This window comes from Artemia sp. Qi Xiang Cuo, chromosome 5 (assembly GCF_049724085.1).
Source record: "Artemia sp. Qi Xiang Cuo chromosome 5, ASM4972408v1, whole genome shotgun sequence".
In the NCBI taxonomy this organism is placed as follows: Eukaryota; Metazoa; Arthropoda; class Branchiopoda; order Anostraca; family Artemiidae; genus Artemia; species Artemia sp. Qi Xiang Cuo.
In genome coordinates this window covers 26741356-26768565 of record NC_142798.1, presented here as the reverse complement: position 1 = coordinate 26768565, position 27210 = coordinate 26741356, and the positions used below count along the sequence as shown (strand labels likewise).

The 27210-nt window shown below is 33.5% G+C and overlaps 1 protein-coding gene across 1 annotated transcript in view; it reads left to right on the top strand.

Moving 5' to 3' along the window:
- Window positions 1-27210, top strand: part of LOC148951984 (lysosomal alpha-mannosidase-like) — a 397289-nt gene that overhangs the window by 128902 nt on the left and 241177 nt on the right. The window contains exon 4 of the mRNA XM_089089462.1: window positions 19446-19662. Within this exon, the coding sequence (XP_088945588.1) occupies window positions 19446-19662 (217 nt within the window). The remainder of the gene's footprint in view (window positions 1-19445; window positions 19663-27210) is intronic.

The following is a 27210-nucleotide window of genomic DNA, read 5'->3' as shown; positions in this document are numbered from 1 at the left end:
ATCGGCGAGCGCGGGAGATTTAGATTATACAATATCTCCAAAAACCCAATTTTTCCCCGATAGAATCTCGACCCCAAGTCCCCCCAAAAGATTTCCAGACGATATGGTTTCCCCTGCAACACCAATAGAAAGGCCCCTGTCCTTACAGGAAGAATTAAACAGAGCTGTAGAAACCCCCGGTATTACTGTGAAGAAAACTCCTCCCAAAGATTTAACTAAAACAAACCTGCGAGAAGCTATGGATTTAATAAATTTTCCCATAAAAACGAGTCAAAGTACATTGCCCGGGAATAAAACTCCAAAGGATGACCAGCATTGTCGATATCATTATAGAACTGTGTCAAAGGTCAAACCTAAACACGACTGGACATTGACTTCACGGAGGGAATCCCAATTGCAAAGAATGCCCCATCCCCCTGAAGACATGGCCTTCAAACAATGGAAGAACCCCGGAAAAACTATTGATTCCTCCCAAAACTCTCAAGAATCTTTCAAATCCCCCGAGTTGAGAACTCAAGGCGAGGACTGAGAGAATAAACCTTCTACTTCCAGAGGAGACGAAATTTACGCAGGAAGGGCAGGTGACACCTCAAACAGGGCCACCTCTAAAAGTTCTAATCCGGAGTCGTCGGAAACCAGTTCAGAAGAGTCTGATGGTGAATCAGACCAAATAGTAGCTAAAGAAATAGGGAAATCAAGGCCGACCTCAGCAGCCGCACACGGGAAACAAACGAAATTAAAAGGCCAAGAATTTTTTAAAAAGCAATACAAAAATTTTGACCTTATCTCGATAGACAAACCTAAAAAAAAAAAACCACAACAAACCGAGGATAAAATCACGACACAGTCAGGTAGAACTGTTAAAAAACCTGACAGATGGAAATATCCCTAATTAATGTAAAGACAAATTTCAAAGATAATAAATTTAACACCGTAATAAATTCAACAGTTTGCATTTAGAGTTAACCAAGTAAGGAGTTGATTAAGTTTTGGATGTTTTATTTTTGTTAGTGTTATTTCTATGCCCTTTCAAAGGATAATATAATGTTTTTAACATAAAATAACAAAATGTAGTATGATTGGGTAATACTTATACCGAAACCGCGCGTTGGAAATGTACTGGGGGTAAGCCGGGGGAGTACAAAAAGCCCATTTTGTTTTTTTTGTAATTTTTTGTGATCTCGACCGGTAGGACGGGATATTTCTCAATCCCTAAATTATAAAGAATAATTATTTTTATGCCAACCAGTTCAAGAAGTGAACAGACTAAACTGGGTACTATACATTAATTCTAGAGCTTTGCTTTCGTTTTTGGACCTTACTGAAGCTTTAGCTAAACCGTAAATTTACTTTCTTAGAGCTCCGAGAAAAAAAAAAGCGTTATAGGATAATCTTATTATATACATTAAGTATGCTGTATTCCACCTGTGTTAAACATTAGTTTCAAAGAGAAACAAAGGCATTTATGTCTTTAGCTCCTTGGCGAAAAAATTTAATTTCATTAGTTTATATCTATGACGTATACAATAACAGAGAGATCACTGTTCTATAGTTCTGTGACAAAAATTTTCTTTGATTTCATTGGTTTATCTATGACATATCTTGTGCTCTAATTTCTGTGACATATGGCCGCAAGTCAGTCACGTTATATCTTACCTCGGCTAATTCATATCCCCTCGAATTTCCTATGAAAACTTGAACCAGGTCCAAACAAAAATTGATATCTTCAAAAAAAAAACAAAATATATTTTACTAATCGTTTAATTTCTACCAATAAGAAGACTGCAAGGTGATGACGGTGATATCTTTACTAATGGTTTTATACATGGATTAAGTCGAGGCGAAATCTCCTCTCTACACCGAGCATAAGAGTTTTCTAAGATGTAGAATCCCTACTGAAATTGCCTTCCACGTGAAGATTGAAAAAAAAAATTTAATCAAAAATAAATCAAATATGCCTAACTTGACTTAAAAATTCGATAATCTGACACTATTCTTAGCTAGAGCTTGATCTGAATCGTGTTTTGCTCTATTTTTAGGGTTTTAGTGTTTAATCTTCCTTTTTACTTGCCGTTTTGTTCATTTTTCTTGCTTAAAATATCAGTCAAATTCTTATTTAACTATTCTAATAATCAATTCGTACTCAATTTTTACTTTAATTATTTATTAAAATATAATTTCTCAATAAGTTATTAATTAAAATTTAATTATCTCAATAAACTATTTAGAACCTGATAATTTATCTAAGTTAGACTAAGGTTTATGTTTAACTTGAAAAGACTGTGCTTCATTTAGCGAAAAACGTTTATTTTTGTAAAAAAATTTTTCCTGTTTCCCCCTTTTTTAGTTTATGCGAAATTTATTTGAGCAACATGTATATTAAATTATCCAATTCTGATATAGTGAATACTAAAGAAATTTCCTCTTGAAACCTATATTTCTTCACCACCATTATACCCGTACAAATCTCAGCCAGTTTTCAGTATATTTTGATAGAGCGAATTTCTTTTTATTAGCTGAAGTAAACACGACTAATTCGGAGCGTCTGGTATTTTGAAAAGAAGTTTAGTTTTTAAACTATGAAATTCAGTAGGCTATACCCTTATATCTGGCAGCTTTATAAAAATCAAAAAAACAAAAAAAACTACCAGTACAGAAGCGTCTAATTATATGAAATATTTTATCTTAGTGCAGATTATAATTATTTTAGGCCTACCAGTGTAATTATGCGCCGCAAGTTTGCTTATTCATGTGTTTCTTACTCGAGGACTACAATGTTTCTCACTCGAGTAATATATGTACCAATAGCCAACTATTGGTAACTATAACCAAACAGCCTATGGTACGTTAATATGTAGAATTTCACGGCAGATGTGAAATTATACCTCAAAAACAGTACGTAAAATTATAAAACCATTTAATCAGTTACGATGTATGTATTGAAACCCTGTGTATGTACAATGGCGACTAAGTAAAACCCAGAAGGAATTCCCTATTAATGTGAAGGTGTTTTACGCTTAACGGATTCTAATAAGACTTTAATATAATATTTATTTATTTAGTGCTGAAGGATTTGCTCAAACAATAGCCTTCTAAAAAAGATATTGATGTCAGCTCTTCATTAAGCTTATATTCTTTGCCAAGCATTAGCTGGAATCTACTGAGGCAAGCTTGAAAATCCTGCGTCTAATGACCTCATTCGAAAGGCGAATACGAGGCACCAATGGTGACTTGTAATTACGGAAAAATCCTGAGACTAAGAACCCCGGCATTTCAGCCGTTAAACCAGGAACCCCATGAAAAAGTCTAAGCCCAGAAATAGGGAAGACATCAGAAAACCCGGGGGTATAGAGGTCTCCACTAGTCCTGGTTATGTCTTGTTCCCTCATTGTAGTATCGTTTGCGTAAAACCGTGCGGTTATGACGCTGCACATGCGTTTCTTATACAGCACGGACATGCGTGAACAATGCAGGCATGAAAAAAAAAATATTGTAAAAACAGACCTCAAACTTAATAATGTAGGGTAAATTATGTTTATTTAATATCGATATTTTCGTTATCAAAACAAATTGAAGAAATTTCTGTTTTAGATTTTCATTGTGAGTACCAATATTAGTGTATTTATTTAACTCTGTCTCATAGCTAAGAAGTTATAACCAAATTAATGCGTGAATTATTGTAGGTGTATTTACTTCAAAGAACATTTGATTCTGCCGCGCTGTCTTTATTGCAGGAAAGTAAATGGACACTTTGGTCATCGAGTATTACAAAAAGCTGCCCAGTACAGATACGACCCAGTAACATCTATTTTCATCATATCTCAACCAACGAAGAGTACTAACCATAACTCCAGGTAACTATCATCCCAGCTTCGTCTACGAAAACAACAGTTGCCTTCGATCATCGTCTCTTTAACTATGAACCATATTATGTATCAGGTGACACTAAGTTTGAAACTCAATATAAAGTGCTTTAAAGAACTATATAATCGGATAAACACTGAGAAACCCATCGGTCAGTACAAGATATAAATGAGTAGATATCGCTGTTGATACTCACTATGGACCCCATAATAATTTAACAGTATAGTGATGATATTTAAATCTAAACGATATTAAACAATATTTGAAGTTAAATGACACTTAAAGACATTTGAAGATATTTGAATACGAAATTAAAGACTATTTGAAGTTTAATTCTGAGAACTCCATCAATCAGAACAAGATAGACGATATTTAAAGTTAAATGACACTTAAAGACATCTGAAGATATTTGAAGACTAAGTTAAATACTATTTGAAGTTTAATCCTGAGAACTCCATCGATCAGCACACGATAAACGATATTTGAAGTCAAATGACACTTAAAGAAATTTGAAGATATTTGAAGCAGAAATTGAAGACAATTTGAACTTTAACTCTGTGAACACCATCGAGAAGTACAAGATAAACGATATTTAACGATATTCGAAGTTGAAAGATACTTAAAGACATTTGAAGATATTTGAAGCAGAAATTAAAGACAATTTGAACTTTAACTCTGAGAACACCATCGAGGTGTACAAGATAAACGATATTTAACGATATTTGAAGTTAAATGATAGTTGAAGAGGTTCGAAGTTGAATTTAAAGACAATATATTAAGAAAGTCACTATAGTATGACAACAACCCGTTTCTAAAGGCACAAATGAACAGTTTTACGCGAGAATACATTCTCTATGTGCCTCAAAAATCCTAAAAATGATATGCTGAGAAGAAAAACACCAACACCTGTAGTGAGAAGAATCATTTCCCAGTTGACTATTAGAACGATATTTAACGGTCATTTCTCAGTTTACTATTATGGAAAACTAACCGTATGAAGACAACTATAATCGAACTGTTCCATGAAGAAACAATAACTTAAGTGCTTAGAAATTTGTGCCAGGAAAAAAGGAGTGAATGACCGTAACTTACGACATAAGGTTGTAGTACACTAAGGACACGAAAGATGACGAATAGATGTGAAGTTAAATGTATTACTTCCTAACAGCCTTGACAATGCAAAAATCTCAATAGTGAAAGTGTTTTAACGTCATCTGTGAATATGTTGAACCAAATATTGTATGTTATAAATCATTTATGTATGTACCACAAATAGAATTAGGTGTAATATTATTATGTTAGTCATTTAACGTTTTGTAGATAGTACGTAGTACGTAATATAGACAGCAAAAAAAAAAAAAGAGAAATAACGTAAAAGTATAATAGTCCCAACATTATTGGAAAAGTAAAAGTAATCATTTTTAGATATAGAAAAAGAAAAAAAAAAATACTTATTATAGTAGCTGACCGAGAACCAAAAATAATCTTAGTCCGGCAGATGAATTGTAGATAGAGATATAGAATAAAATACGAAAAATAATGGAAAAATTTTAAAAATCCTGATGGACAGTAACTAATGACGGGTCGTCATTATTTCATGGGAAGGGTGATATGTACCGGGAGTAAAACACGATATATTTGAAATACCAAAATAAAGTTCCTTCTTTAATTCGGACTCCTATAATTAAGTTAAATCTAGTTTCAAAAATGAAAAAGTCTTTAATCAGCAAAGAAAAGAAATTGCAATCTTTGGATTTCGCTAAGACAGTGAGCAATAAGAAAAGTGCTACGCACAATATTTTTAAGGAAGTTTAAACGATAAGAACCGTGTGAACGCCTAAATCATCAAAAATATTTAAGATGTATTATTGGACGAGGGTTCGCGTCCTTGGGGCACATGAGCCAATGGCAGGCAATCCCTAGAGCGCAGGACGAAAGAACTGCGTTTGGGAGTGGGGTAAATGTGTTTTTTAATTTTTAATATGAAGTGAGCTCTGAAACGTTTAGTACGAAGCTATTTAGGTCACCATTATTATTGTCTTTGAAGTGACCCATTGCTGTACAACTAAGCATGTAAGTTTAATAAATCTATTATCTTTTTATATGTGTTTGTTTCTCTTATATGTCTGAGTCTAGTCCGATAATAGGTAACTAGTTCGCCAGTCTCCAAGGTAAATGCTCCCAAAGGAATCTGATCTCCAAGTGGCGCTATAGGAGAAATCTCTATCGCCACGAGCAAACCTTTGCTATTACCACATCAATTCTTCAATGGTACACAAGCTATTGAATACAGGTCGTATGCGGTTTGATTTAAAAGGCACTGAAAGGCATAATCTCAATTTTTTCTTTCTAGAACAAAGATGAACATTTAAAGAAAGCATTTAAAGAAAACTTTTAATTCATTAATGAGTTCGTGTCGGTTCCAGTACCTCTCTGGGCTTTTAAAAAATTGAATTAGAAAAACTCTTTTATAGGAGAATTCTAAAGTAAACTTAAACCAATTAAAGAGATTAGGGTTGATTTAAAAAAAAAAACAGATAATTCCTTTTTTGTGTTTTTAGTTCTTTTTCACCTTATATTTTTAGTAGTAGTATAAAACTTATTATAAATCAAATATAAAAAAATATAATTGAATAAATTTGACAAAATAAATTCTTTAAACTATTTTAAGAAATAGGACTTAGGGGATGAGACTAGGGTGTCAGAGCTTGTACCGAATTAAACACAATCAACTAAAAAAAAAAAAAAACCCTCAGATTTCTGACAGTAGAGCAATTTTTCTTCATTTTTCGAATTAAAAGATTTCTAGGGTTTAACTTTAAAACGCTTAATTCACAAAAAGAAATTCACAAACAAATTAGGGCACGCCTGTTATACGATATAATATTTAAATCAAAGGGGAATAGGATTCCATGATAATGATCAATCTTTTGACAGAAAAACTTTTGTTGATATTTTTCTCTATTGTTACATGCTTTCGGAACTATCCTTGTGAATCTAAAGAACCTGTGAATCAGACGTGATTGTGAAAAATGCTCTAGATAGGAATTCCACCGCATTTTTACACCAATGGCCTAATAAACACACATATTCTTAAGAACAACTCTGGTAGATTTTGTGGGTGTATTGCACAAAGCTGGTCACTACTTATTTTTTTACGTCCGGGGATTTATTTGTGAGATCCCTAAGGAATACCACCCATCTCTATATGCACTAACGAGCACGTGCAAGGATATGCACTAAAATTGGAATTAAGGTTCAGGAATGTTGTTTTCATTACCAGATATTCTGGTACTCTAGGTGTACATTATTAAGCTCTCAACCGTTTTAAAATATTATCAAACAAAGAACAGTCATATTTTATCTTATTCACAGCTCTGTTTGTGTACTAAAGCTTTGCCTGAAACCGTAAAATATCACACCGTGACTCAACTTCTAGCCTATGCGGGACCTAGGTCTAAGCGAATCCTCGCTCATATATCAAACAAAATATATGTCAAATACAGGTTAGCATCACATAAAATATATTATTGATAATCTCTCAAATCTCTAAATATCAACAGAGCTTGTCACCAACTCCTATTAGTGATTATTTGAGCGCAAAATTTCCATCTAAAACTGAATAACATTAAGCTAGCAAAGAATTTTCCGCTCATGAGTTTTACCGTCCATGAGTAAACGATAAAATTACCCTGTATAATCAGCAAAACTTCCTAACTCAAGGATTTTTGTGTTTAAAGGAATAAGCAACGTAGATGGCGGAATCTGACATAAATGGCAGAATATAGGTGGCAAAAATCTGGCATGTATGCTAGAATTTCTTTTTCTGATAGGGAGGGGGAATTTTAAGATTCTTACCAAAATAACTAGCAAATTTATGAATCATCTGAATACCATATTCAAAAATTTGTTAAACCATAGTTATTTGAGGGAACAGGACCCCAAATTATCACGGGATAAGGTCGGTTTGGCAAATGAATCCAACTATATGAGAGCATCCAACCGAAAAAAAATAAAAATCAATGAGCTAGACTAGTCTCACATAAAAGACCAACTTCAGTTATACAGAAAATATACAACCTATACATGCTTTGTTAAGCTTAATTTTTTTTTTCCAGAAAAAAATTAAGCCGTATATATTATCATCTAATAATGAAGCGTGAAGCTGGGAAGCAGAATAAATCATCTTTGCTACTGAAATGGCAACACCCCTAATCTACTCTTTCTTGAAGATATGTTAACTGTTCCCTATACAATGCTAACGAATTAAATCCCTAGGAACACAATTGTGATTCATTAGGGGATTTACATTGAATGCTTCAATAATCACCCAAACAGTAAAATAAATGTGGCGAAGGGGATACTGTCATGTGGAACTGTCAATGTTTAAACTTGAGGCCAGTTTGTTTCTCCTATTTCTTTCTTGGAGAGCCATTTTTTTTTAATTAGCTGCTTGTTTGTCCCTGGATGGACAGCTGTCACTGAGTGAGGAAATCTACTGAAGTGATAGATGAAGTTTTTTTTGTCTCTGGTAATGTAGTTCCATATATCTTAGAAAATATAAAATATTTTTTATATTTTCTAATTTATTAGCTGCTTCCCTCTTTGCTCATTTTCATTTGATCTTTTTTTGATCATTTAAAGTGAAGAATTTGATCATTTAAAGTGATTACCTGGATCAGAAACGTACGCAGGAATTCCTTTCGGGAGGGGGGGGCACGGACAAAAAACATTTTATTTGATAATTTGAATTTGATTTTCCCAAGACATTTGGAAAATTTTAGAATTTCAGGTGGGGGGCCTGGCCAACCCTCCCCCTCCTGCATGCGTGCAGGATCTGGGTATAGTGCTTCCATTAACCTAAATTTTTGATCTTTTTCTTGAATTTTCCTAAAATGAAATAGAGTTGTCCAAAATCTCTCCGAAAATTAACTTTAAAAAAAATTAACGATTTATATTTGTGTTAGCGTTCGTAAATTTACGGATGTTAGTTTTTGGTGACATTTCGGAGAGCTCAATTGTTTTTTGGGGAAGTTTGGAGAGACCCCAAAAATTTATAGATATTAGAATCACTTCTGTGATGTGATGCCTTAGATTGCAAAAACTTTAACGAGTATCTTAAAAACAAATGGAAAAGCAAAATGATAAAAGAACCGTGTAATTAATTTTTTATTGAGCGTTTGCCATATGATGTGCCTTTTCTTGCTGACGCTTAATTCGTTTGTTTTTTTTACTGTTGCCAGAGACTATGAAAGAAACAAAGTTTAGTCTTTCTATTCCATAAGAACAAAATGATGGAAGAAAGAGCAGCTTTCAAATAGATTGTTTGTAAAGTTTGTTTATCATGTTGATAAGACTGGACATTTTACTGGGAATCTAGAAAATGGTCTAGTACAAACTTTAACTTTCGTGATACTTAAAAAAAAGAAAGCCAAATCATCTATAAGCTCGGGAAAACTCGGCAGGGAAAACGTTATATTATATAAGTAATATTAAGACCCATAATAAGGAAAATAGGGTTTCTTGTTTTACGTAACTACTTTTCTCAAAACATCAGAGATGTTCGGCTAAATTTGAGTACTATGAAGAATACATTTTTGCTCTAAAGCTTTTTTAAGAATATACTGTAAAAATGGTAAAAAAAAACACCCATGTTTGAGATTGTTTTATAATTTGAAAACGGAATGAGTAAAGATAGCAATTTTTTGCTTGCATTAAAGTAAAAACAACGTTCTAATTAAAACTGAAAAGAATTTACCTTAATATTTCGGCAGAATTCAGTCGTTGCAGTGTTACTATTTTACAAGACCCTTTATTTTAATAAATGTTCTCTTGCTTTTAAATCCGTTTATTGTAGCGTGTAGGATTATTGATATCTAAGCAAAACTTTCATAAATTACAATTAGCATGATTTCAGGCAATCCATAAGTACAAACGACACACTTGACTATTGGGGGTTTGTACTGGACGTCAGAGTCAATAGTGTTTGTAGTAGCTCTTATGATTTAAGTTCAACTTCATTTTTTAATTTATTTTTGGTTGTTTCATGAGTTCCCTCCAAAATTGTAAGATTCAGATCTGCAACTGTATCTGAGCTACCAAATTCACAAATTCTGATATAGAGTTGGTAAACGATGTGGTAGCAAAGTGGTTAACGCTTGGTAATCTAAATTTCCAAGGCTCAGTGCAATCTAAAGTACTATATACACCGTCAAATGATTTGCAAAGTTAAAAAAGGCCATGTATGATTTATTTTTACCAGTCACGTCTTTAAAACTAAAAATGTGCTGTAAAGCAACAATTGTGCTGTAGTCTTTGTTGCTTCCTTCCTTCCCTTAACTTGTTTCCTAGGCTACTCTAACATCACCACTGAGATCCAACCTTGCTTTGAATAGGTACTAGAGATATTGAATAATTACATCCGTTTTTGAAAATTTTTAAGATTAAAGGAGTTTTCTAAAAAAAAAGGTCATTTACCACTAGACACGATAGAAAAGTTGTGAAAAGAATTGGTAAAAATAATTAATGAGATCTGTTCAATAGCTTTGTTGGCATTCAATCCACTCTCAGAGCTGAGCGTTTAGTCATTGAATTTAAGCTAGCTCCAAACTGTTCGGTTGAAGCGGGGGCACAAAGATTATAATCATAATCTCGTATTGGGTCCTGACTTCCCTTGTAAAAAGGCTAATTCTTGGCTATATTACTTAGGCTTAAGTAAAGTACCATTCTTTTAAGAACCCAAAAATAAGCTGGACTTGTTTCAATGTCGGAAATTTTTGTCTTTTTATTAATTTTGTAACTTTTCCAGAATGTTTTATAGTCTATTTCCTTTTTAAGTTTGCGTGAACTTTATTTTTAAGCTAATTTCTCATACTAGTCTAATTACTGAAAGGTGTTTCTGAAAGTAAAATGAATTGTTGAAAGGAAAACTAGAAAATATGTTTAAGCTTATTCACTACTATGGAAAATTCAGGTAGGTATTTTTCAATCAAGCATATTTCGAGCGGTCCTTTGCTATGTAATCGACATGATTTTTAATAGTTAAAGTCTCTTTCAAACCGTTCGTGGTAACGAACTGTAAGTAAGGAGCGACCCAGCTCAATGGTAACCGAAACTCTAGAAAACAGGTTTTTGATACCGATAGATACATCAAAAGAATCAGATTTAAATTCTGAATTCAAATATATAACTTTCATCAAGTTTAGTCCTACCCATCAAAAGTTATGCGCCTGAGAAAATTTGGTTGATTTTCGAAAAAAGGCGGAAATACCCCCTAAAAGTTATAGAACCTTAATGAAAATCACACCATCATATTCACCGTATCAGAGAACCCTACTGTAGTGGTTTCAAGCTCCTATCTACAAAAATGTGGAATTTTGTATTTTTTGCCAGAAGAAAAATCACGGGTATTTATTTATTTTTTTTTCCCCAGGGGTGATCGTATCGACCCAGTGGTCCTAGAATATCGTGGGAGGACTCATTGGAACGGTAATTAAAAGTTCTAGTGCCCTTTTTAAGTGAACAAAAAATGGAGGGCAACTAGGCCCCCTCCCACGCTCATTTTTTCCCTAAAGTCACCTGATCAAAATTTTGAGATAGCCATTTTGTTCAACATGGTTGAAAATATGATAACTATGTCCTTTAGGATAACTTAATCCCCCGAAGTCCCCGGGGGCACAGGGGTGAAAGTTATGAACAACTTTACCCAATGTTAACATATTGTATTGGTTACTAGGAAGTATACAGACGTTTTCAGGGGGGATTTTTTCTGGTAGTAGGGGGGTGGGTGGGTTGGGGGTTATGTGGGAAGATCTTTCCATGAAGGGAGTTTTCATGGGGAAGGGATATTGCTATGAAGGAGGCGCCGGATTTTCCAGCATTATTTAAAAAAAAGATCAGAAATTAAATATAAAAAAAACAAGTTTTCCAACTGAAAATAAGGAGTAACATCAACACTTAAAACGAACAGAAAATATTACTTGCATGATTTGGTTCACCCTCTAATCAGTAACTCGATCTTTAAGCCAAAGATTTTTTAGTACTTTCATAAGATATATTTTTTCTAAATAACGGCATTTTTGATTAAGGTTAATTTTTAAAGAATTGGAACAAATTTTTAACTTTAGATTAAAGAGCTTGTTATTGAATTGGGGGCGAACCCCCTAATATACGTATTAAAAATATATTAATATAGAAGTTCGTTACGTAAGCTAATTCGTAAGTTATGTATATTTATTACTAATAAAAACGTTCGTAAATAAAATTAAACAAGTTTCGAGAAAGACATTTAACCAAATAAAAGTAAAATTAATATGCAAATTTTGTTTTAATTATTCATGTAAGGTGAGCCAAAATCAAAACCTGCATTAATTCAAAAACGTTCAAAAATTAAATAAAAAAAACAAGTTTTTTTTAACTGAAAGTAAGGAGCGAAATTAAAACTTAAAACGAACAGAAATTATTCCGTATACGAACGGGGCTGTCCCCTCCTCAACGCCTCGCTCTTTCCGCTAAAGTTTGACTTTCTCGCAACTCTTATTTTTGTTAAACAATAAAAAACTTTAGCGTAAAGAGCGAGGCGTTGAGGAGGGGACAGCACCCTTTCATATACGGAATAATTTCTGTACGTTTTAAGTTTTAACGCCGTTCCTTACTTTCATTTAAAAAAACTTGTTTTTTTTTATTTAATCATAGATAAAGATCATGATGCATGACGATGCAAGGACTAGTCGAAACATTGCTCAATTGAAGAATTGATGTCTGAATATCCACAGCAGCAGGTGATCTTAAACATCTTCTTCTAATTAATTCAATTTACGCTCCCTCTTAAGTTTTCCTTTTCTTTTTCATGAATGAACGCTTATAGTTCCTTCTTAGATCTTCGTAATGATCCACAAAACTTGGTAGTTGTTCATCATCTGGTTCCTTTCTAAGATCCAATTCTTTTAAGAGCTTTTTTTTTTAAATTCAATATATTCTGTGGGAAAGAAGTTACTTAGATTTAATTCTGTTTTGTTTCCAAAATGGATTCTGCCACCATCGTGAATCAAGGATCATCAGTTAGGACATAATGATTTTGCTGATCCTTAACCGTTTCCTCATGTTCTGAAAGATTGTTCTAACACAAGAGAACTGCGATAAAAAGTTTAACTTTTGTTAAACTGCTACAATTACCACTGTAGCGAACACTAAGCAATATATTAATGAGCAGCCAAGCTGTTTTAAAGTTACAATGAGCATTGCTGAGCACTGTTACAGTGTCTTAAGAATGGAAGGAATTACTTATCTGTTCTCGCTTTAAAACTTTCAGGTTAAATGTTTTCACAGATAATAGTTGAAGGAAATACTTACAATCACCAAGCGGCAGTCGCAAAAGGTGCCATTTTGTTTGTTGCAGTCTAAAAGGCCTTCAGTATTTCAGCGGTCAAACTTAGCCTAGAGAGCGCGAGATCTATAGGACCATCAGCTCACAGGCAGAGAAATTGCAGTTTTATTTATGTTTTACTATCGCTCTTTACTTTCATTTGAGAATATTTTATATGAAGAATCATTGATGGGAAGCACTAGATTGCCCTCAGTGAAGTAGTTATATGATAATGAAGAGTCATGGACAAAGCAAAACCACGAGAATGTCCTAATATAAAAAACGGTGTATTTTTATGCAAATGATGGGGAAAACGTGATTGAGGTGAAAAACTTCAAAATGTTATGGAAAAATATTAGAAAGTTAGAATCTTCTTGACTTTATACCTGAAGCAGTGTTGTTACTTCATCTAGAAATCGCATGAAAACGTACCTTCGGTTCCATCCCTCCCCTCAAAATCACATGATTAGTACGATTTTCCCCAGGGTCCTATTTGTTCTTCAGGTAATTAATCTCTTTTTTTTCGTTTTTTTTCGATTCGGCACCCAACGGCTTAAATGTATCAACTAAATGTAGACTAGAAAATAGAAGAAGCCACATATTGGAAAATATAAATATCTCCCATTTATGCTCGTTTCGCTTTTGACACTAATATCCTTTTATAAGACAATTTAATTCAACCATTTCATGTAGCACGTCAAAAAGGGGAAGTCTGATCGATTAAAAGTAAAAAACCATATTTCACAACAGTTGTTTCTCTTTTTGTTAACTCCGACTACTATTCTCTATAGAAAGAAAGGAACAGCAGAATGTATTCATTCTATAAAGGAGATTAAATAAAAAAGAAAAGCTTTTTTTTCAAGTAAAAGTAAAGAGATACAGCCAAACTTAGAACTAACATTATTATGTATATGAACTGGGGGGGGGGGGGGGTCCTCAACCCCGCTCTTTATTAGGCTGATTCTTTTCTTTTGAAAGTATTTATGGGTGCATTTATTTTTTTGTGGGCAAATGCTAGTGTTTTATTTACCTATTGCCTCGTAATCCGTAAAACATATAAACTGGTAATTCGATCTTTAATGCAAATGTGCATCAAAGAGCTCTGCCACTCTTGAGGCATTCTGAAAAATACTTTTTATCTGATTCCAACTAGCCTTGCGTTTGAACAGTCGTTATTAAAGCATTGGGGACAAAGAGTCAGACTTCAGCATAAAGAGTGGTGGGGTAGGAGGGGGTGAGGAGGGGACTAGTCCCCAGGATAAGTTGTGTTTGTTTAAATCTTTAAAATTGCTCTTTATTATCACTCGAAAAAAATTGTTTAAAAAATGGAATTTCCGTTCGCTTAGAATACCATACCTAGGCTTGTCCTGAACATGAGAAGGGCTACAATCCCCTCAAACACTACTACTTATATCAAAGCTTTACTTGTGCGGGATAGTGGCTCGAGATAAAGGGCTCATTTGATGTAGTTGCTTTTCGAAATAAAGTATAATTTCCCATAATGTACTATCGTCTCCACTATAAGAGGGGAGTTTTTGCCCCATCAGCAACCATACTGTATGCTACATCCAATATTTATACACACACACACATATATATATATATATATATATATATATATATATATATATATATATATATATATATATATATATATATATATATATATATATATATATATATATATATATATATATATATATATATATATATATATATATATATATATATATATATATATATATATATATATATATATATATATATATATATATATATATATATATATATATATATATATATATATATATATATATATATATATATATATATATATATATATATATATATATATATATATATATATATATATATATATATATATATATATATATATATATATTTATTTATTTATTTATTCATCCAAACTAAAGGGGCTCAGAGGTGAAATCTATAATCATCAATATATTTACTTTGAAGCAGCTCTCATTAAACGTCCGAAAAAATGGCCTAAACCACTTTTTTGTGACCTTAGTTATCCCCGCCTATCCCCTTCTCATAACAGAATCCAGTGGCCAGCACTCTAATAGACGGTGTACAGCTATGCTATGCTCTACAGCTATTAGTTCTATTAAATAAACGGTCTATAGTCACTTCTAATCTTTTATGAATTGTTTTTTTTACTCTAGTTTATTATATTCCCTTATTAAAATAAATGTTTTTTTTTTTAAATACGTGAAAATATTTATGCCAATGCAGTTATGATATTCAAAACATTTGAATGCATTGAAAAAGGTAGGAAGTGAGGCTAGTAGTTGATTTGGAGCGAAATCATGAATTAAGCAGAGCTGTGTCCTATCCCCGCTTGTACGGATTATTTTGATTGACTTTGTTCTTAGGACCCTAGTAATGGCTATTGAAGAGCATGGTGTCACATTGTAAGATAAAACTGTCGTAGACTTTGATTACATGTTTTGATTCGAGTGTCCTAAATAAAAATACTAGTGAAACGAATGAAATATTGTGGTTTTGGAGTGTTTACCTTTACAAGAATAGGTTTGAAAATTAGCTTTAAGAAAACTAAGAATAAAAGAGCTTCAAGAGATGATGTTAGGTAACGAGAATACTGACCAGGTGATTAGATTTAATTTTCCAGGTAGCATTGTCAGTAAAGATGGTGGATCCAGTACAGATGTAAAAAGAAGAGTAGCCACTGTCTAGGGTGTTTTTTCTCAGTCGAAAGAAGTTTGAAAGAATAGAAGATTAGTCTTCGAACTAACATTAGAATATTAGAAACCATGATAATGACAATAGTCAAGTATAGCTATGAAACCTGGACGTTTCAAAAGGTTGAGGAAGAGATGCTAGATGTTTCCATTGGGGTTTTTCATTGGGGTTCCAGTGAGGTTATCATTTTCCATTGGGGTTGTCTAAGTACAGTTTAAGGATTGTCTAAGGATAGTTTTTAGGTGGCGTAAACCTAAGCTGTACAAATAATTTGATTCCATCCCTAATTCTAGGTTTATAATGAATGAAAGATTAAGATGGTTAGGCCCCGTTTTACTGATGAAGGATAGATTTCTAAAAACTGGGCCTCTTGAACATCCATCTGGAGTAAAATGGAAAGCAGCTTGTCCCCGAATGGACTGGAAAGAGATCATTAGAAAGGATTTAAAGAAAATTACAGCTTTATGGAAGGGGGTGAATGGTAATGCTTTGAGTATATTGGGGTGGAGCAGGAGCTTGTGCAGCTTAGCTAACCTCAGACGGTTTGGCGCTGTAATGAGTTACTAGAAGTACTATGAGTTACTAGATTAGTACTAAATAAACTGTATTTCATTTTTCGGGTGGGGGGTGGTTGATTTTTGAAAAATGAAAGTGCAAAAAAGGGTATAACTTGTACCAGGCCGCTAAAAGATTGGCTGGTTAGAAGTTAAGCGACCGATATTCTGCAGAGATTAATGCTCCATTGGCTGTTATCACCTGGTCGATATTTTCTATGCTTCATAGGGGGGGGGGGATTAGAAGTTGGAACCATCTTGATCAGAATATTAGAAATATTAGTGGCATTTTTTTTTTGTTTAAGAGAGCAATTAAAGATATCCTTTTTAGTAAGTATGAATTTTAATTTTCTTTTCTTTTTCCTTTTTTTTTGGGGGGGGGGGGGATTGGGGTGCAATTAATCAATTGAAATATAATTAGCCTCTATAGGTATGGTTATAATAGTGAGGTTGAAATTTTTGGGTTGTAATATTTGTGGTGCCGATTAGGATGTATAATTTGCATTAGTTATTTTATTATTTATTTTGTCCTGTATTATTTTAGCGTATTTTGCAACCCCCTCGGACTTGGGGTGGGTGTTAAAACTGAGGTTGTTGTTTACTTCTTAGAAATAAGGAAAGATGGAGGTGGCACGGTTGTGGAACAGCTTATTAATAGTTTTAGCTGCAGAGATGCTTTTCTTTAATGCCTAGTTATGTAGTAAGTCATTTCAAAGAACTTTGTCTTTGGACTTGTTAATCTCAAATGATAACTGCTGTCAAGTTTTATGTAGTTCTGGGATTTCCTATGCTCTAAACAAATTCACCCTTGCTTGAAAACTGCTTAATTTCTTTCAATTTTGAACTGCTGAGGGGTTTCTCAAACTTTTTTGACAAAATCTTTCGTTAAAATAATAAAGATGTAGATTTAGAAAACCTTATAAGGAGTATTTTTTCGTGGGTTCGAAAGTCTCGCCATCTATTTTTTTTCATTCCAACATTTCTGTTTGTTATTTTTGTTCTGATTGTTAATTGTTATAGCTGTCGAAATAGCATTATTAGCATTTAATAAAGTGTTGTACTATATAGCCATAGAATTTTCCTTTTGATTTCTTAAATGAAAAGGTCTATCCAGTTTGTGTAGTCCTGAGGTTTCGTGTATTCTAAACAAGTTCAGTCTTCCTTGAAAACTGCTCAATTTCATTAGGCTTTGAACTTCTAAGGGGAATTCCAAGCCGCATTTGATGTTCCTAAGTGCACTGTTCTAGTGATTTCACCGAACTTGCATATAGATTTCTGTTTTCGCTTAGAATCCTGGAGAAATAGATCAGGAGAACTGTTTTGAATTTATCAACAGTTACAAAGTACCAAGAATTATCTATGCCTTCCCAACTTCTATACCTTCCCAAGGCCAAAACAAAATTTGCACTTTACTGACAAAAATAAGAATGTTTTTACTTTTATAACTTTAATAAATCAAATAATTTTAACGTTTTGATTACTAAATATCAGTATATGTATATTAAACTGACAATGCACATTCGTTTGTATTTTTTCAGTAAAGTGCAAATTTTGTTCTGGCCTTGGGAAGGCATAGGGTTTTTGCGCCTAAACTTATATTAATTTCTGCTCGTTTTGAGTTGATTCGGTTATTTATTGTAATTTCTGTTCGTTTTGGGTTTCATTTATTTATCGATGCTGATTTGTGGTAGTTTCACGCTTGGTAGATTATTTGATTTTATTTTCGCTCATTTTTTGTTTAATGGAGTTCTTTACTTTTATTTGAAAAACTTATTTTGTGGAAAGAGGTTTTTAAATTAATTTCTTCTGAAAAGGAGACAAGACGTACCATCCCAGTATGGAATACTAAAAAACAAAAAAACAAAGACATTGTTTTCTCAGGGGACGTTATTAAAAATATAGAGAATTACAGATAGGCTGACTCCAGAAAATATATGTTTGTGAAATTTCAAATGAAGATTGCCCTTTGATATTTTGTATCGTTTTCCATGATGCTGTTTAGTTGTTCGTGTCTTAGGAAATTATTTGAGATTTGAAAATAGCACTTTAAGTTGCTTCACTTACAATGAAAATTCTAAATGTTTAAGTGAGGAGATTATCAACTAGTTATTTTTGTTTATCAATGTTTGAGTCGTTATTCCCTGGAGTGCTTTTGGGAAAGTTTTTAGTCTAACTCGTTTTATCATTGTAATAAAATTAGGCATTCTTCAGGGATAGTCTTTGAGGCTTGGAGTACTCAACAAGCATTTTTATTTCCACGTTTTGCAAGGTCACAGCTGTGGAATTCCCTCCCGGAGGGTATCAAGGTGGCAGATAATGTTAGTCACTTCAAGCGTAGGTTGAAACGTAACCTTTTGGGAAGCTGTTAATGATTTAAGTGTGTTTTTTTTCGTGATTTTCGATGTATACGTGAAGTTTGAATATATATTAGTAGATTATAAGGATGGAAACAACCATCATGTACAACCCGATGGGTTAGGATACCCCTCATGATTGTTGAAAAATTATGTAATCGTTATTTTTGTTAATAAATTATTTCTCTCCCTCTCTCTCTCTCATTTTGTCTAACAACGATTTTTACCACAACTAAAGCTGTTCAGGGGTTATTGTTTGTATTGAAAGTTGGGGCCATTGGGCCATTGCTCTTAAATAAATCAAGTTGGACTGTCTAAAGAATTTCAGATTTGCAGTGTAATGAAGGATAGGGTTAGCTGAAGCGCACTTCTTATATGACAGATTACGAAAATCGTTAGGCCTATAAACCACTGTTGTACTTGAGGCTCACGTATAAACTTTGAAAGCACTTATTTTTAAAATTTAATCCACGCTGGTGTATATGTTTTTTTTTTGTGTAAAGGTTTTCTAAATTTTAATATATATTTCTAAGCTACAGTATTAAGTAAAAAGAATAATTTTTAAAATGAATAATTTTTCAGCGGATATCTGTCAAATTTGATGGAGAAACTGGAAAACTCCATGAAATAGTTATCGATGGTGTTGCGGTAACGTTATCCCAAAGTTTTCTTTATTATAAAGGAATGAGTGGGAACAACTCTCGGTTCAAATTCCGAGCTTCTGGTGCCTACATTTTTCGGCCAAACGGAACAGATGCTGATCAAATATCGGAAGTTGTGAAATTGAACGTTTATACAGGTAATCCTTCAACAGTTCATTGTTATATTGTAAATTACCCGACCTTTCCAAAATTCTTTATTATTGTGGAAAATCCTTTTACTATATAGTCCTTCCACTCTAGAAACGTCTATACTAGTTTTTAATTGTTTATAAATTGTGGTAAATTTTATGAGAAATAATGCATCTAAGCAGCGACAATTGTGAACCAAAGTATACTATTGTTTTCGATGGCTTGTAGACTCAATGGCGTCAATTCATGAAAATATTGGGGGGGGGGGGCAAAGTGTATTTTCAATATCTTGGGGGGAGGGGCAAATTTGTGGTTTTTCAATTTTTTAATAAAAACACAAAAAATGGTATTTTTCAATGAAAATACCCCGAAAAAAAGTATTATTCAAAGTCTTTGGAAGGGGAGGCGGAAAAAGCTAGAGGGGGGAAACTAGTGGTATAGGATTCTTTGATGACGCCTCGGATCCTTTGATGAGCAGTATTAAAAAAATTAAATAATTTTCTCCCGGATACTAAATAAATTCCCCATACACATAACCTAACTAAATGTTATTTCCACTAGTAATTTATTTGCCAGTACTTAATTCAAGCCGCAATTCGGTTGAATTGCGGCTTTTTTTAAATAGCTTTTTAAAAGCTTTTTTTTAATATGAACCATTTTTTAAAGATATTATTAACCTTGGTACCTATGCTAAAAATGGTTTTCTTCAGTTTTCAAGGCTAAATGAGTGTAGGTTACCCTACAGTCAAGGGATTTTGGCCATGTTTGGCTATATGAAAAATTACTCTTTGTGGCATTTACTTTTTATTGGAGTCAAAATTATTGTTTTGGGGCGCGAAATGGCAAAAAGTAGCAATTTATCATGCTACGGTCTATTTCGTGGCACACAAAGGGCTCGAGAATAATTTTATTTCTGTTCATATAAGCACTATCGCGATATCAAACAGTTCGTGGTAACGAACTGTAAGTAAGGAGGGACCCGGCTCAATGGTAACCGAAACTCTACAAAACGGAATTTTGATATTAATACATACATCAAGAGAATCAGATTTTAATTCTGATTTCAAATATACAAGTTTCATCAAGTTTAGTCCTATCCATCAAAAGTTACGCGGCTGAGAAAATTTGGCTGATTTTCGAAAAAAGGGGGGAAAGACCCCCTAAAAATTATAGAACCTTAATAAAAATCACACCATCAGATTCAGCGTATCAGAGAACTCTACTTTAGAGGTTTCAAGCTCCTATCTACAAAAATGTGGAATTTTGCATTTTTTGCCAGAAGAAAGATCACGGATGCGTGTTTAATTATTTTTTTATTTTTTTTCCCCCAGGGGTGATTGTATCGACCCAGTGGTCCTAGAATATCGTGGAAGGGCTCATTCGAATGGAAATTAAAAGTTCTAGTGGCCTAGAACTTTTATTGTTTTAAAAAATAAAGTTGTGAGACAGAGTCAAACTTTAGCGTAAAGAGCGAGGCGTCGAGGAGGGGACAGCCCCTTTCATATACGGATTAATTTCTGTTCGTTTTAAATTTTAATGTCGCTCCTTACTTTCAGTTTCAAAAACTTGTTTTTTTTATTTAATTCTTGTAAGATCGGTTAAAAAACGGCCAACTGCAGATGACCCATTTAAAATTGTGATTTTTCTGGCTTTTCAACGGGGTCCAGTGTATTCCCCTGCAATATCCCCCTGAAAAACTTCTCCCGTGAAAAATGTCCCCTGGAAAATTCACCTTTGTGGAAAATTGCCCGCTCCGGAAAATTCCCTCCGACAACTCCCCTTGAGAAATTTTCGCCACATGTAGAATCAAGCAGCCAAAGGGAAACTAATAGGATAAAAAGAATAAAGGAAGGAAGAGATTCTGGAATATTTTACCTTTATTCCAAAGCACATGTAGAATATATGGTATGGAATAAACAGTTCTTTTTAACGAACTGAAAGTAAGGAGTGAATCGGGCCAATAGCAACCAAAACTTTAGAGTTTTGGTTGATATTGGCCCGAGAAAAAAAAAATCTGATAAAAATTAATGCATCAAAAGAACTGCTTTTTTAGGCTGATTCCAAAAATATAAAGTTTATCATGTTCAATGCTATACATCAAACGCTACGAGCCTTTGAAATTTTGTCTGATTTTTGGAAAGGGGGGGGGGGGGAACACCCCCCAAAAAACAAGTGATCTCAATGAAAAACACATTACATTCAGTATACTAGAGAATTCTACTGTAGAGGTTTCAAGCTCCTGTCTACAAAATGTAGAATTTTCCATTTTTTTTTTGAAGAAAGATCATGGATACGTTTTTATTTATTCTTTTCCAAATAAGCAGTCATATCAAATCAATGCTCCTAGAAGATCAGTAGAGATCTTTCAAAAGGAAATTAAAAGTTCAAGAGCCCTTATAAAATGACCGAAAAGATTTACCACGGAGAAGTTGCGTTTTCTGCCATTTATTTACACCAAACTCCGATTTTGTCTGATGGAGGACTGCGAATTAAAAATTCTTAGTTTGCCAATCGGTTTAAAAGTATCAAAAACTATCATTATAAAACAAAATGCTTCCCAGTAAGGCCGCATGGTTGCGCATTTGTTGCGCATTTGTCCCTGAAAAGTCACGTATTCGATAGAAGTTAAGGTTCTTCTGACGGGGAAACCTTCTGATATACAGCTTGTGGACTCAATACTTTTTTTGTGAGCAGGACCTGGTGAATTTTTGAAAACCGTCTCTACTTAAACCGTTGTTTGCTTATTTGGAATAAAGAGCTCTGTCAATTTTACACTGGGTAAAAAAAATATCAGGGGCAATGGGCTGATGGAATATATGACCTAAAATCAATGAAAGAAGATCAGTCTCGGCCGGTAAAGAACAAAAAATTAAATAATTTTAATAGTAATATCACCCGAATATTTTAAATACTGTAGAATATTCTTCACCATACATTCTGCCATTATTTTCGAATATATTTATTTAGGTTATTTGGAATATTTCGAAGTTCTTTCTTTTCTGTGTTATTTTTATTTTAACGTACTCTATCTTTTACTGCTCAATTTTTTCACGAGGGGTTTAACGAGGAGGCTTACTATAGGTTACGCTATAGCGTTGCCTATAGTAAGGAGCCATTAGGCTTCATCGTTTTTTCGGTTTTTTTTCCTGACGCACATCATATGAAAGGATTGGTCGTATGAGCTTCGGACGGGACTTATTTGATTTGGGATCAAAAATTCTAGTTCTCTTTTTAAGAGTCAAAAGTGATCGGAATACAACCAGCCTCCCCCCCCCCTCCCCATCCGCTCCTTTTTTCTCCAATTGCTTTTGATCAAAATTTTGAAATAGTCATTTTGTTCAAAATAGTCCGAAATCCAAATTTCTATGGTTCCAGGCTTGATAGGCCCTCTCAGCCTCCGGGGCAAGGGCTATAAGTTATGATAGTTGCCTATTGTTAACGACCAATCCTTTTATATGATGTGCACCTGAAAAAAAAACAATAAAAAACGTTGAAGCTGTATGGCTCCTTACTATAGGTAACGCTATAGCGTTGCCTTTTATAACGTTAAAGCAAAAAAGGTTGAAAGAAGAAGAAAATAATCTGTTCCTAGATTACAGATGCACGAGGCAAAAAATATACAAAGGGAAAAAAACGTAGAGTATTCTCTTTTGTAGATCACAAAACATTTGCCCCCTTCCCTCCAACACAAAATCTGAACACGATTGTTTTCAGCGCTGAAAATTAGTTATTTGCTAGAAATTATTGACACAGGCAATTATATAGGTAGATAAGTGCCTTTTGCGTCGTTTTATCCAGCTATAAGTACAAAGGAAACGAAATTAGAAAGTAAATTCACCCATCATTAAGCTTCTAAGCAAGCAAGTTATATATGCCTTCTGAAGCCATGACAGTTTTTCATATGATTAATGTAAAAGTAGAAAAGAAGGGAATAAAAAAAGAAGAAAAGAAAAAAAGGCTGGTTATTCTTTTAGTGTCAATAATACCTGTAATTATAGTTCCTAAATTATGGAAGAACTAGGCAAAGAATAGACGACAGGCATACAAAAGGAAACAAAACGTAGAGTATACCCTTTTGTGAAGTACAAAAGATTTTGCCTCCTTGCCTCCAACACAAAGTTTAAGCACCATTGTTTACACTATTTGAACAATGGTTATATGCTAGAACTTCTCACATAGACAGTTATACAGACAAATAAATAGCATTTGCTTCATTTTGTCAAGAAATTAATTAAAAAAAAACAAGTTTTTTTTTTTACTGAAAGTAAGGAACGACGTTAAAACTTAAAACGAACAGAAATTATTCCGTATATGAAAGGGGCTGTCCCCTCCTCAACGCCTCGCTCTTTACGCTAAAGTTTTTTATTGTTTAAAAAAAATAATAGTTTTTAGAAAGTCAAACATTAGAGTAAATATAGAAGCGTTGAGGAGGGGACAGCCCCTTTCATATACGGAATAATTTATGTGCGTTTTAAGTTTTAACGTCGTTCCTTATTTCTTTCGTTCCTATTAACGTCGTTCCTATTAACGTCGTTCCTTATTTTTATTTAATTTTTGAACGTTTTTGAATTAATACAAGTTTTGATTTTGGCTCACCGTACATGAATAATTAAAAAAAAAAAATTTCACCTTAATTTCACTTTTATTTGGTTAATTGTCTTTCTCAAAACTTGTTAAATTTTATTTATGAGCGTTTTTCTTAGTAATAAATATATGTAACTTATGAATTAACTTACGTAACGAACTTCTATACTCACATATTTTTAATACCTATATTAGAGGGTTCGCCTTCTAGTCAATACCTCGCTCTTTAAGCTAAAGTTCGAATTTTGTTCCAATTCTTTAAAAATGACCCCTTAATCACAAAGGCCGTTATTTAGAATAAATAGCTCTTATGGAAGTACTAAAAAATCTTTGGCTTAAAGAGCGAGGTATTGACTAGGGGGTGAGCCCAATCATACACGTAATATCTTCTGTTCGTTTTAAGTTTTGATGTTACTTCTTATTTTCAGTTATCATAGATATCATATTTTCAACCATGCTGAACAAAATGGCTATCTAAAAATTTTGATCAGGTGACTTTGGGAAAAAATGAGCGTGGGAGGGGGCCTAGATGCCCTCCATTTTTTTGGTCCCTTAAAAAGGGCACTAGAAATTTTAATTTCCGTTCCAATGAGTCCTCCCACGATATTCTAGGACCACTGGGTCCTAGAATAAAATAAACATAACACGTATAGAATAAAATAAACACGCATCCGTGATCTTTCTTCTGGCAAAAAATGCAAAATTCCACATTTTTGTAGATAGGGGCTTGAAACCTCTACAGTAGGGTTCTCTGATACGCTGAATATGATGGCGTGATTCTCATTAAGATTCTATAACTTTTAGGGGGTCTATCCCCCTTTTTTCGAAAATCAACCAAATATTCTACCCATCACGTAACTTTTGATGGGTAGGACTAAACTTCATGAAAGTTATATATTTCAATTTAGCATTGAAATCTGATTCTTTTGATGTATATATTGGTATCAAAAACCCATTTTCTAGAGTTTCGGTTACCATTGAGCCGGGTCGCTCCTTGCTTACAGTTCGTTACCACGAACTGTTTGACATATGCAAAGGAAGCAAATTAGAAAGTAAATTTAGTCATCATTAAGCCTCTTAGCAAGTAAGTTGTAGATGTCTTCTGAAGTTAATTTTCAAGCCATGAATAATATAATTACATAAACTACACAGCCATGAATCTCATGAATAAGATAAAAATTGAAAAGAATGGTATCGAACAGTTCGTGGTAACGAACTGTAAGTAAGGAGCGACCCGGCTCAATGGTAACCAGAACTCTAGAAAATGGGTTTTTGATACCAATAGATACATCAAAAGAATCAGATTTCAAAGCTGAATTCAAATACATAACTTTCGGTTTCAAGTTTAGTCCTACCCATGAAAAGTTACGCACCTGAGGAAATTTGGCTGATTTTCGAAAAAAGGGAGAAAGACCCCCTAAAAGTTATGGAACCTTAATGAAAATCACACCATCATATTCAGCGTATCAGAGAACCCTACTGTAGAGGTTTCGAGCTCATATCTACAAAAATGTAGAATTTTTCATTTTTTGCCAGAAGAAAGATCACGGATGCGTGTTTATTTTATTTATTTATTTTTTTTTCCAGGGGTAATCGTATCGACCCAGTGGTCCTAGAATATCGTGGTAGGACTTACTGGAACGAAAATTAAAAGTTCTAGTGCCCTTTGACAAAAAAAATGGAGGGCAACTAGGCCCCCTCCCACGCTCATTTTTTTTACCAAAGTCACCTGATCAAAATTTTGAGATAGCCATTTTGTTCAGCATGGTTGAAAATATAATAGCTATGTCCTTTAGGATGACTTAATCCCCCGAAGTCCCCAGGGGGAGGGATCAAAGTTATGAACTTTACCCAATGTTAACATATAGTATTGGTTATTAGGAAGTATACAGACGTTTTCAGGGGGGATTTTTTCTGGTAGTAGGGGGGTGGGTGGGTCGGGGGTTATGTGTGAAGATCTTTTCATGAAGGAAGTTTTCATGGGGGAAGGGACATTGCTATGAAGGGGGCGGCGGATTTCCAGCATTATTTAAAAAGAAGATAAGAAATTAAATATAAAAAAAACAAGTTTTCCAACTGAAAATAAGGAGTAACATCAAACTTAAAACGAACAGAAAATATTACGTGTATGATTGGGTTCACTCCGTAGTCAATACCTCGCTCTTTAAGCCAAAGATTTTTTAGTACTTTTATAAGAGCTATTTATTCTAAATAGCGGCTTTTGTGATAAAGGGTCATTTTTAAAGAATTGGAACAAAATTCGAACTTTAGCTTAAAGAGCGAGGTAATGACTAAGGGGCGAGCCCCCCAATACACGTATTAAAAATATATGAATGTAGAAGTTCGTTACGTAAGTTAATTCGTAAGTTACGTATATTTATTACTAATAAAAACGTTCATAAATAAAATTAAACAAGTTTCGAGAAAGCCATTTAACCAAATAAAAAGTAGTAGTCAAGGTACTATTTCTGGGGCGCCCCCGTACCAAACAGGTTTTTTCTGATAGATATTCTATTCTAGAGGTCATTACATCTTTCTTTGTCAAGAGATTTACGCAATTTCAAAGTTCAATGTCTTTTTTTAGTGATAAATCAAAACCAGCATGTCTTGTTTCGCTGTTATGCAATTATTTTTTGTATATATTCGGGTTTCAAATTAGATTCTTCAACAGTTTTGAATAGTTTATTCAACTTAACACTACTGACATTTTTTGTAAACATTTACATAGAAAATGGATAATTCTAAGCAATTTCTGGTGAGTAAAATTTTCTCATTATTATAATAAAAAGAAATTGTCTTGTTATTAAGTTAAGGAAGAAATTCTTTCCTTACTTTCAATTTTAGTAAATATTCAAAAAAAGAGAGACATGTTCACTTTGATTTTGGTTCATTGTATATGAAAAATTAAAATAGAATGGTAGAAACAACCACTTTGCTAATGACTTAATCTTTTTGACTACTTAAGACAGACA